The sequence below is a fragment of the Bufo bufo genome, chromosome 4, assembly GCF_905171765.1.
Source record: "Bufo bufo chromosome 4, aBufBuf1.1, whole genome shotgun sequence".
Lineage (NCBI taxonomy): Eukaryota > Metazoa > Chordata > Amphibia > Anura > Bufonidae > Bufo > Bufo bufo.
The window spans coordinates 357,255,226-357,267,698 of record NC_053392.1 but is presented as its reverse complement, the minus strand read 5'-3'; the positions used below and the strand labels follow the sequence as shown (position 1 = coordinate 357,267,698).

At 45.4% G+C, this 12,473-nt stretch overlaps 1 protein-coding gene across 5 annotated transcripts in view; it reads right to left on the bottom strand.

Moving 5' to 3' along the window:
* The window catches only part of LOC120998459 (heat shock factor protein 2-like), a 45,847-nt gene that overhangs the window by 26,386 nt on the left and 6,988 nt on the right, over window positions 1–12,473 (bottom strand). For 4 of the 5 annotated variants that reach the window (XM_040429080.1, XM_040429079.1, XM_040429084.1 and 1 more), the window contains exons 4-6: window positions 10,667–10,800; window positions 8,761–8,824; window positions 4,959–5,008 (exon numbers count right to left, since the gene is read on the bottom strand). In XM_040429080.1, coding sequence (XP_040285014.1) covers window positions 4,959–5,008; window positions 8,761–8,824; window positions 10,667–10,800 — 248 coding nt within the window. The remainder of the gene's footprint in view (window positions 1–4,958; window positions 5,009–8,760; window positions 8,825–10,666; window positions 10,801–12,473) is intronic. The other variant, XM_040429081.1, reaches the window with a different exon arrangement.

Below are 12,473 nucleotides of genomic sequence, written 5' to 3'. Positions count from 1 at the left end.
ACAGTGGGTAGCAGAGGAAGAAAACTACTTTAGGCTACTTTCACACTAGCGTTCGGGGCTCCGCTTGTGAGCTCCGTTTGAAGGGTCTCACAAGCGGCCCCGAACGCAGCCGTCCGGCCCTAATGCATTCTCAGTGGAGGCGGATCCGCTCAGAATGCATCAGTCTGGCAGCGTTCAGCCTCTGCTCAGTGAGCGGACACCTGAACGCTGCTTGCAGCGTTCGGGTGTCCGCCTGGCCGTGCGGAGGCGAGCGGATCCGTCCAGACTTACAATGGAAGTCAATGGGGACGGATCCGCTTGAAAATGACACTATATGGCTCAATCTTCAAACGGATCCGTCCCCCATTGACTTTCAATGTAAAGTCTGAACGGATCCGCTCAGGCTACTTTCACACTTAGAAATTTTTCTAGGTTATAATGCAGACGGATCCGTTCTGAATGGATGCAAACGTCTGCATTATAGGAGCGGATCCGTCTGAGCAGACAGACGGACCCGCTCCGAACGCTAGTGTGAAAGTAGCCTTAACCACCTCAGCCCCCAGTGCTTAAACACCCTGAAAGACCAGGCCACTTTTTACACTTCTGACCTACACTACTTTCACCGTTTATTGCTCGGTCATGCAACTTACCACCCAAATGAATTTTACCTCCTTTTCTTCTCACTAATAGAGCTTTCATTTGGTGGTATTTCATTGCTGCTGACATTTTTACTTTTTTTGTTATTAATCGAAATTTAACGATTTTTTTGCAAAAAAATGACATTTTTCACTTTCAGTTGTAAAATTTTGCAAAAAAAACGACATCCATATATAAATTTTGCTCTAAATTTATTGTTCTACATGTCTTTGATAAAAAAAAAATGTTTGGGTAAAAAAAAAAATGGTTTGGGTAAAAGTTATAGCGTTTACAAACTATGGTACAAAAATGTGAATTTCCGCTTTTTGAAGCAGCTCTGACTTTCTGAGCACCTGTCATGTTTCCTGAGGTTCTACAATGCCCAGACAGTACAAACACCCCACAAATGACCCCATTTCGGAAAGTACACACCCTAAGGTATTCGCTGATGGGCATAGTGAGTTCATAGAACTTTTTATTTTTTGTCACAAGTTAGCGGAAAATTATGATTTTTTATTTTTTTTTTTCATACAAAGTCTCATATTCCACTAACTTGTGACAAAAAATAAAAACTTCCATGAACTCACTATGCCCATCAGCGAATACCTTGGGGTCTCTTCTTTCCAAAATGGGGTCACTTGTGGGGTAGTTATACTGCTCTGGCATTCTAGGGGCCCAAATGTGTGGTAAGGAGTTTGAAATCAAATTCTGTAAAAAATGACCTGTGAAATCCAAAAGGTGCTCTTTGGAATATGGGCCCCTTTGCCCACCTAGGCTGCAAAAAAGTGTCACACATCTGGTATCTCTGTATTCAGGAGAAGTTGATGAATGTGTTTTGGGGTGTCTTTTTACATATACCCATGCTGGGTGAGATAAATATCTTGGTCAAATGCCAACTTTGTATAAAAAAAAAAAATGGGAAAAGTTGTCTTTTGCCAAGATATTTCTCTCACCCAGCATGGGTATATGTAAAATGACACCCCAAAACACATTCCCCAACTTCTCCTGAATACGGCGATACCAGATGTGTGACACTTTTTTGTAGCCTAGATGCGCAAAGGTGCCCAAATTCCTTTTAGGAGGGCATTTTTAGACATTTGGATACTAGACTTCTTCTCACGCTTTGGGGCCCCTAGAATGCCAGGGCAGTATAAATACCCCACATGTGACCCCATTTTGGAAAGAAGACACCCCAAGGTATTCAATGAGGGGCATGGCGAGTTCATAGAAATTTTTTTTTTTTGGCACAAGTTAGCGGAAATTGATATTTTTAATTTTTTTCTCACAAAGTCTCCCGTTCCGCAAACTTGGGACAAAAATTTCAATCTTTCATGGACTCAATATGCCCCTCACGGAATACCTGGGGGTGTCTTCTTTCCGAAATGGGGTCACATGTGGGGTATTTATACTGCCCTGGCATTCTAGGGGCCCTAAAGCGTGAGAAGTCGTCTGGAATATAAATGTCTAAAAAATTTTACGCATTTGGATTCCGTGAGGGGTATGGTGAGTTCATGTGAGATTTTATTTTTTGACACAAGTTAGTGGAATATGAGACTTTGTAAGAAAAAAAAATAAATAATTCCGCTAACTTGGGCCAAAAAAATGTCTGGAGCCTTACAGAGGGGTGATCAATGACAGGGGGGGTGATCAGAGAGTCTATATGGGGTGATCACCACAGTCATTGATCACGCCCGTGTAAGGCTTCATTCAGACGTCCGGATGCGTTTTGCGGATCCGATCCATCTATCAGTGGATCCGTAAAAATCATGCGGACGTCTGAATGGAGCTTGACAGGGGGGAAATCAATGACAGGGGGGAAATCAATGACAGGGGGGAAATCAATGACAGGGGGGAAATCAATGACAGGGGGGAAATCAATGACAGGGGGGAAATCAATGACAGGGGGGAAATCAATGACAGGGGGGAAATCAATGACAGGGGGGAAATCAATGACAGGGGGGAAATCAATGACAGGGGGGAAATCAATGACAGGGGGGAAATCAATGACAGGGGGGAAATCAATGACAGGGGGGAAATCAATGACAGGGGGGAAATCAATGACAGGGGGGAAATCAATGACAGGGGGGAAATCAATGACAGGGGGGAAATCAATGACAGGGGGGAAATCAATGACAGGGGGGAAATCAATGACAGGGGGGAAATCAATGACAGGGGGGAAATCAATGACAGGGGGGAAATCAATGACAGGGGGGTGATCAGGGAGTCTATATGGGGTGATCAGGGGTGATCGGGGGCTAATAAGGGGTTAATAAGTGACGGGGGGGGGGGGGGGTGTAGTGTAGTGCACGCGTTCACAGGAAATCTCGCGTCTCGCGAGATGACGCGTATATGCGTCCAGGCGGAATGAATCAACCACCTCCAGGACGCGTCTGTGCGTACAGCGGTCCGGAGGTGGTTAAAAGGGGTTCTGCACTTTGTTTAAACTGATGATCTATCCTCTGGATAGATCACCAGCTTCTGATCGGTGGGGGTCCAACACCCGGGACCCCGCCAATCAGCTGTTTGAGAAGGCAGCGGCGCTCCAGCAGCGCCGCGGCCTTCTCACTGTTTACCGCTGGCCCAGTGATGTCACGACTAGCATCAACTAGCGTGGGCGGGGCTAAGCTCTGTTCACTTGAATGGAGCTTAGCCGCACCCAGGCCAGTTGATACAAGTTGCGACGTCACTGGGCCAGCGGTAAACAGTGAGAAGGTCGCAGCGCCGCTGCCTTCTCAAACAGCTGATCGGCGGGGTCCCGGGTGTCGGACCCCCACCGATCAGAAGCTGGTGATCTATCCAGAGGATAGATCATCAGTTTAAACAAAGTGCAGAACCCCTTTAACTACTGAACGGTAAATATGTGACATTTACATTATATTAGGTAATTATTGATGATGAATTAGTCTAAATCATAAGTTATATTTATGGTAACTGGATTGGTATGGTTGTTCACCTCCAGGGGTCTTTTGGGCAGATTGTTAAGTGGAGGTGAAGCATTGCATTTACGTGCAGTGATCACCTTTACAGTAGGGATCGACCGATATTGATTTTTTAGGGCAGATACCGATAATTTGTGAACTTTCAGGCCGATAACCGATAATTTATACCGATATTCTGGGAATTTTCATTTTTGAAAAAAAAAAAATTCCTACACAAATCTGCAGAAATTTTTTTTTTTTTAATCTTTCTTTTTCATTTATACTTACTATTTATTTTTTTGTTAGTTTTTTACTAACTTTTAGCCCCCTTAGGGACTAAAACCCTTGTCCTATTCACCCTGATTGAGATCTATCAGGCTGAATAGGACCTCACACTGTCCCTGCTGCTCTGTGCTTTGTGCACACAGCAGCATGGAGCTGAACATGGCAGCCAGGGCTTCAATAGCGTCCTGGCTGCCATGGTAACCGATCGGAGCCCCAGGCTTACACTGCTGGGGCTCTGATCGGAGGAGCAGGGGAGAGGGGATCCTGTGGCCACTGCCACCAATGATTAATACTGGGGGGTGGGGAGGGGGGCGCACTGCGCCACCAAAGTTTTTAATACTGGGATGGGGGTAGGGGGCGCACTGCGCCACCAATGATTAATACTGGGGGGCTTGGGGCGCACTGCGCCACCAATGAAGATAAGTCTTTCATTAATTCATATACAGGAGGCAGGAGCTGGCTGCAGAATCACATAGCCGGCTCCCGACCTCTAGCGGCACCTAAGGGGTTAACTACCGCAGATCGCAGCTACAGCTCAGAGGTCGGGAGCCGGCTATGTGATTCTGCAGCCAGCTCCCGCCTCCTGTATATGAATTAATGAAAGACTTATCTTCATTGGTGGCGCAGTGGCCACAGCCCCTCCCCTTCTTTTGTCCTCTCTCCTCTAATTGGCGGCAGCAGCACAGGGGGAGGGAGACACTGCTTCCTTCTCCCCTGTGCTGCTGAGGGAACACAGAGAGCGCTGAGAGCAGCGCGTTCTGTGTTCCCAATACGTTATCGGAATATCGGCAAAATAGATACCGATAACGTTCAAAATCCTGAATATCGGCCGATAATATCAGTAAAACCGATAATCGGTCGATCCCTACTTTACAGTATGAGGATGAGCAATCCCATACAAAATCATAGCACCTGGGGAGCAGAGCGCTGTTCAAGACAGCGAGATCTGCTGCCCGGGATTGATTATTGAGATATCTGCACACCTCAGATCATTTCACCCAAAGAATGAGAGTTCGCCTGCACCTTTACACCGGCAGATCATCAGGAACAAGCGTTCATAGGAAGTTCGCTTCAGATGATCGGCCCGATATAAGCCCAGCTTTACATTTTCAGTGCAACAGAAGTTCAATATCTACTTACTGGCTTGTTTGCAAAGTGGCAATTTGTTCAAAAGACTGCGAAGCTGTAACCTAGAAATAAAAAACAAAGCAAAAAGGTTATCAGATACCTTCACCAATACATAATCCCCACAACAACAGCGCCAAATTGGAAAAACCCTCACAATAAATGTCACCTTTGTTATTGTAGAATTCGAATTTATGCCTCAGATAAATATAGTTGGTGCATGCACAACTCAGAAGTGCATTTTAACCCATTAGTGACAATTAATTTTAACCTTAAAGGGACACCAACAGGCCCAATAAGCATATTTAGATAGAGATATAGATAGATATATATATATATATACACACACACACACACACACACACACACACACACACACGGTCTTCTAATGTGTATTAAAATCATATAAGTATACCCCCTGTCCACCTTATAAATACAGCAAACTTATGTTTTATAACCTGATGTAATCGTTCTTCTTTCTGCCCAAGGGGCGGCGTTTCAGCTTGACTTCTGCCCAGCCAGACTCCCCAACCGCCGTTTTGAAGCGCCGCCCAGCTCATCAATATTCACTTCGCTGGGCGGCTTCTGCTGTCCCCGACATTCCGAGATCTGGCGCATGCCCAATAGTGATCCGGCGCATGCCCAATAGAAAGCTATGGGCATCGGACTCACTTTCAGCTTCTGCGCATGCGCCCGGCACCCATAGCTTTCTATTGGGCATGCGCCGGATCTCGGAACGTTGGGGACAGCAGAAGCCGCCCAGTAAAGTGAATATTGATGAGCTGGGCGGCGCTTCAAAACGGCGGTTGGGGGGAGGCTGGCTGGGCAGAAGTGAAGCTGAAACGCCGCCCCTTGGGCAGAAAGAAGAACGATTACATCAGGTTATAAAACATAAGTTTGCTGTATTTATAAGGTGGACAGGGGGTATACTTATACGATTTTAATACACATTAGAAGACGTGTGTGTGTGTGTGTGTGTATATATATATATATATATATATATATATATATATATATATATATCTATATCTATATATATATACATACATACACACACACACACACACACACAGGTCTTCTAATGTGTATTAAAATCGTATAAGTATACCCCCTGTCCACCTTATAAATACAGCAAACTTATGTTTTATAACCTGAAGTAATCGCTTTTCTTTCTGCCCAAGGGGCGGCGTTTCAGCTTCACTTCTGCCCAGCCAGCCTCCCCCCAACCGCCGTTTTGAAGCGCCGCCCAGCTCATCAATATTCACTTTACTGGGCGGCTTCTGCTGTCCCCAACGTTCCGAGATCCGGCGCATGCCCAATAGAAAGCTATGGGTGCCGGGCGCATGCGCAGAAGCTGAAAGTGAGTCCGATGCCCATAGCTTTCTATTGGGCATGCGCCGGATCACTATTGGGCATGCGCCAGATCTCGGAATGTCGGGGACAGCAGAAGCCGCCCAGCGAAGTGAATATTGATGAGCTGGGCGGCGCTTCAAAACGGCGGTTGGGGAGTCTGGCTGGGCAGAAGTCAAGCTGAAACGCCGCCCCTTGGGCAGAAAGAAAAGCGATTACTTCAGGTTATAAAACATAAGTTTGCTGTATTTATAAGGTGGACAGGGGGTATACTTATATGATTTTAATGCACATTAGAAGACCTGTGCAGTCATATATATAGCTAAATATGCTTATTGGGCCTGTCAGTGTCCCTTTAAGGCCCCCTGTGTTCCAGCAGTGTTTGCTCAGTTGGAATCTGCACTGCTTGGAGAGCAACAGCAGACCCACTGCGCAAGCACCAAGATGAGACATATATCCCTGTTAATCCAGGGAGGAGGGAGTAAAAACGTAGGGGTGTTACTAACTGGTACTCCAAGGACTCAGGACAGCCCCTCGGTGCTCCATGCTCATTTACATGCTTTTTTTTACAGGAATGAAACAGGAACTTTATACTGAACCTGGGCCTCTTTTAGGCGCCAGGAAGACCGCACAATACAAGTCAGCCATATAAATCATAATGTCAGGGCTAATAGTGACATGAAAAAGGAAGACCCATGTCTCTGTCACAACCACAATCTGCATTGATATCTGTGCAGAAAGGGTTTAAATAGCTGGGATCTGAGTTTTCTCCAATCCGGCCATCAGTGGAGAAGGGAATCTGTCAATGTTAGTTATCCACCAGTAGTGGATTGCGCAGGCAAAGCTTCTGCTCCCATGCAATCACCATCATATTCACATACATTGGGATATAAATTAAGAACACCACGTATTGTGATAAGTTAAAGTGTACATCTCTTCACAAAAAACCACAATATTATATAGATCCATCTCTTCTAAAGCAGCTGAAGAGGTATTAGGTGCAGCGCAGCCAGAAATGTGTGTAACCTGCATATTTTGGATTTTTCCTCCCCTTCCCCACATGTAGATTGCCTCTTTACATCAGCGGTGTGGAGATCATTGCCAAGTCTGCCGATCAGCTGTTGGCTCCCCCCCCCCCTCCTTACAGCATATAGGCTCATGTACACATCCATGTGCGCCTAGTGCCCGCATACAGCAGCTACGCAATATACAGGCACCAGCCCTGTGTACTCTATCATGGAGGCAGACCCATTGACTTGAATGGGTCCACAATCCTCAAGATAAGGAGCGGTGTGGAGCAGAGGCATGGATCGGATGGAGACTGAAGCACTACAAAAAATAAATAAATGAAAGTTTTTTTTTTTTTTTTTTTGAGGTGCAGACCGTCTCTTGCAGATCAAGGACCCTGTCAAGTGAACAAGTCTGCATTTGCAAACGGATGGTGCTTGTGCATTGTGGACCCCAATTTGAGGTCCGCAGCACAGGCATGGGGCATACAAACTTGTGTTCATGAGCCCCCTGACAGACTTGCCTCATCGCCCCTTCCTTTCTTTTATAGACTTGGTGTAGACCTGGGGTCAGCAATCTCCGGCACTCCATCTGTTGTGAAGCTACAAATCCGAGCATGCTCCATTCACTCTTATATAGAAGTTCTGTGCATGCTGGGAGTCGTAGTTTCACCACAGCTGGAGTACGGGGGGGACGGGACTTTAAAAAGAAAGTACAAAAAAAAAAAGCAGCATTATTTCCTATCGGCCAACATGCAACATCTGGCGTTGGTGAAATAAAGGAAAGGAGCGCTTCAGGACTAGGCACTTTGGACTAGAATAAGAGAGTACTGTGGCATATGCTGAACGACACCTTGCAGAACCATTTGTGGTTTCTATCCCTCTCAGTCTGTGGCCAGGGATCTATTGGGCAATAGAGCCGCCTCATTACCACACCGAAAATAAAAGCAAATGCATTTAAATTTTCTAGAACTCAAAAAAAAAAAAAGAGTGAAATTATATATGGTTCTGGGGAGGGTCTAAGTTGGTACAGCTTTTCGCCGCACCATAATGCTCTCTGTTAAATGGGATTTCTAGAGTAAAACATTGAGGACTTCTCTTCAGGATAGGACGCAGCTTTGTTCAATCAGCTGCAGCCTCCGTGCAGCATACCAGGCACAGCGCCGTTCATCGCATAGTGGCTGAGCTGGGAACTGTAGCGCAGGCCAATTCACTCCAATGAGACCGAGTTGTGCCTAGGCCATGTGACCGATGAACGGGACTTCACTGGCCTAGGAAGAGGCTGCGGCACGTTCTCAAACAAGTGATCGGTAGGGGTGCCGGGACTCAGACCCCTATAGATCAGATATTAAGGACTTTTCCCTTAGGATAGGTCATCAGTATTTTACTCCAGGAAAACCCCTCTAATATACCCTCAGAAATTACTTGTCAGCTACAGCTGAAATCTATTTAATACTCACAGTTTCAAACTGCGGCTGTGCGGGTCGTAACTGCAGGACCTCCTTCCACAAGGCCTCATTTTCCCTTAAAAGAAAAAAGTTTACTAAGGTAAGCAAGTGCATTATGTTGCTTTACTGATCAGATTAGTGATCAATGCTTGCTTCCTCCAAATCTAACATGTATTAAGAAAATACACACAAAAAGATCCGCCTTAGGGAGGTGCCACACTTCGTTTTTGGTTGTAAAAATTTTTTTTTAGTTTTTTTGCCACATTTTTAAAGGGGTTTTCCCAGGAGTGGAATATTGATGACCTATCCCGAAGAAAGGTCATATATATCAGATATGTGCAGGTCCAACTACAGACACCCCGACAATCAGCTGCACAGCTATGCTTGGTATGGCAGCCCAGGCTCATTCACTTGAATAGGACCGAGCTGCAAATAGGCCACGATGGACAAGACATCACTGGCCTAGGAAGAGGCCATAGCTCTCACCGGAGGTCAGTAGCCTCTCCAAACTGCTGATTGGTAGGGTGCTAGGAGTCGGATACTGATGACCTCTCCTGAGGAAAAATGTAGTGTGACACCACTCTGAGGCCATGTTCTTTTAGACAGTTTCATAAATCTCCCTCATGGCTCTTTCTTGTCCATAGGAACCAATCACAGTACAGCTTACATTTTGTATTTTGCTCTTGAAAAATGAAAGCCATGCTGCGATTGGTTGCCATGTGCAACAAAGAGACCAGCTTCTAGACAGTTTCATGCCCCAATGTCTCTAAGTTCATAAAAGGTAGATGTCTACATGCCATATGACTATGTCCCAAATCTACATAAGAACTTGTGCTTGCCCCCGTTTGAAAACTACATGAGGTATAGAGTACCGCAGTAATTACCTTACTGACGAACAAGCAGCTCTGGTCCTGGCCCGCCGTTGCATCATGTGATCCGCATTCTGACTACAAGAGTCCTAGCAACCGCTGTCTCTCAATGCAAGTCTATGGGCTCATTCAGACGAGTGTCTACAAAACACGGATACTGGTCCTGCGAGTTCTGCATGCCTATTCATGCTCTATATTATTTGTGGGGCCGTGGAACAGAACTACGGATGCGGACAGCTGTCCACATCTTTTGCGGCCCTATTGAAATGAATTGCAGAACGGGGGTGCAGACCCAAATTGGGGAACGGATGCGCAACCCTTATATACGGCTATCTGAATGAGCCCTTAGACTTGCATGGAGAGACTGACTACTCATCCACACAACAGGGCTCGGATAGTCAAACTCACAAACCCAGACCATTATCAATTTAAATGCTGCCCATACACATCAGATCTATGTCAGTGGGTACAGCAGAATATCTAGGTGCCTGCCGAGGGCTGATGTTAGATTAGATAAAGGATCGGGCATGTTGGATTTCAACTGATGTCCCTCTCCTCATTCACTACATATATATGCAGGTTTGACTGAGCCAAGCAAGCATTATGTATGAGAAGTCATAGCTGACAGTTCTCAAGTGCATGGCCACCTCAAATTAAGCTATATAAAGTGACCAAATAATCTGAACGTCTAATGCTGACGGCCCTTTTGCACAGGCTGATGCACGGGGCAATGTTCCCGCTCATTGCCCAACTGTTCATCTCCATATGGGTTCATTCTATGTGGGCAGCACATTACTTTTACATAGAATGGCATGAAAGATGTGATCACCTGACCGATGGCTTTTCTTCCCAGCACAAAGGCCATGCTAAATGGTGCCTATAGTATTTGCTGTGGCTGTCCAGCGCTATTAACCCAAAGCTCCCACTCAAACGGAGACATTCTGGCAACACAAGCGTATAAGTAATGTCCGACACTGCAATCGTGATGCATTAGGGTGCCACATTTTCTCTTTTCACAGTCCTATCCAAGACGTCTCGCTCTAGAGTACCTCTTTAGAGATTCAACAGCTGTATCAAGGATATCTTGTCTTGCTTGTAGCTGATGAAGAAAGGTTAATATTTTCTGCATGTCATCTGGCCCAGTTTTACCTTCCTCAATACTCTCAATACGTGGAACAGACACCTGGCAGAAAATTATTGTACATCATGAATGACAGAGTCTTGGTGAGGACATGTCACATTCTCTTATGGCCTTTCAACAGCAATGAGTGGGACAAGAATCTCAATGGGGTATATATTATTTACATGAATCTAGAAGGTCCCCGAGCTTTGGTAAAACTTTTGGGAGCAGCGAGGGTCTCAACGCTTAGACCCCCACATATAAAAACGTTTGGTATGTCTCTATGACCTATCAAAAGTGTTACCAAGCCTCAGTACCCCTTTAAAGAAAAATTCTTTGAAAACCTCGATACAATAATCTTACCCGAGATAGCAAAAAGATACGTGTGCATAAAACTGAAAGGGAAACTGTCTTTCATATAGTGGCAGGTGATCAGTTTAAACTGGTATCAATGGGGGCCCTACCGCTGGGAACCCCAGCAATCACAAAGACCGCGGCCCCATAATCTCTGCAGCATCCTTTGAAATGATCAGAACTTGCACAGAGATGAACGGAGCGTCATTCCGACCGGCCCTTCCGGTCAATTCAGGTCCCCCGTTCTAGTGATCCTGTGGACAGGGGAGAACTTTAACCAACCGGAATATCCCTTTAAAGCTGCTGTGCAGGGTTTTACTATGGATTGCCTTTACTCAGGATCTGATCGGCAGGGTTCAGACACCCCAACGATCAGCTGTATTGCAATATCTCTGGAAGTACACTGCCGAAGATAGGGCATCAATAGTAAAATCTTAGACAACCCCTTTAAGGCATGAAGGACAGCTACTGTGCAACATCACAATGGAGGTGGCTAGATGCTTTCTATGGCTGGAATTACAGGTGGTGATTTTTCTTTTGATTCCTTGGAATAGTCACCATTACTTTACATATGGTTACTAGACAATCTACATGGTGGATGTAGATTAAATTTTTTGTCACTGTGCACAGCAGATTTGAAATGCCCTGAAAATGTGTGCTTTTGAATTGCATGAGTTAAAGAGGACCTGGCACCAGGAAATTCAGTGCAATCTGCAGGCAGCATGTTCTAGAGCAGACTGATAGAGTTTTGTGCCAAAAGATTTATCAAAACTTGTAATTTATACATTTAAATCCCAGCTATTTCTGATTTCACTGTTCACAGGGAGGTGTTATCAGTGATTGATAGCATTCCTTGTATACATACTTATCCCCTTCACAATATAGCAGGCAGTTGTCGAGAAGGAAGAGTTCCTTTCCGGGCAATCGCCTGTTCATCAGTAAAGGAGATCACTGCATTTACATGCAGCGATCCCCTCCACAGTACGGCGAGGAGTAATTGTTAATGCTATAGCTCGTTCCTATACAGACACGATCGGCTGCCAGCAAACGACGATTTAGGTGACTGCACAAACGATCCAATTAGCCGACGTATGAGAATTTTGCTTGTTCATCGGGTAATCGGCGGCACCTTTTCACCAACAGATAATCGCTAACCAGTGTTCCTATGAATGCTTGTTAGCGATTATCTGGTGGACAATCTGGCGTAAAGGGCCCTTTACACAGAAAATGCTATCAATCAGTGATAACACCTCCCCGTGTACAGCTATCAGTGACTGACAGCTATTTCTGTATACACTTACACAGAGAAAGCTATCCATCAGTGATAACACCTCCCCTGTGTACAGCTATCTATTATATACACATACTTACACAAAGCATGC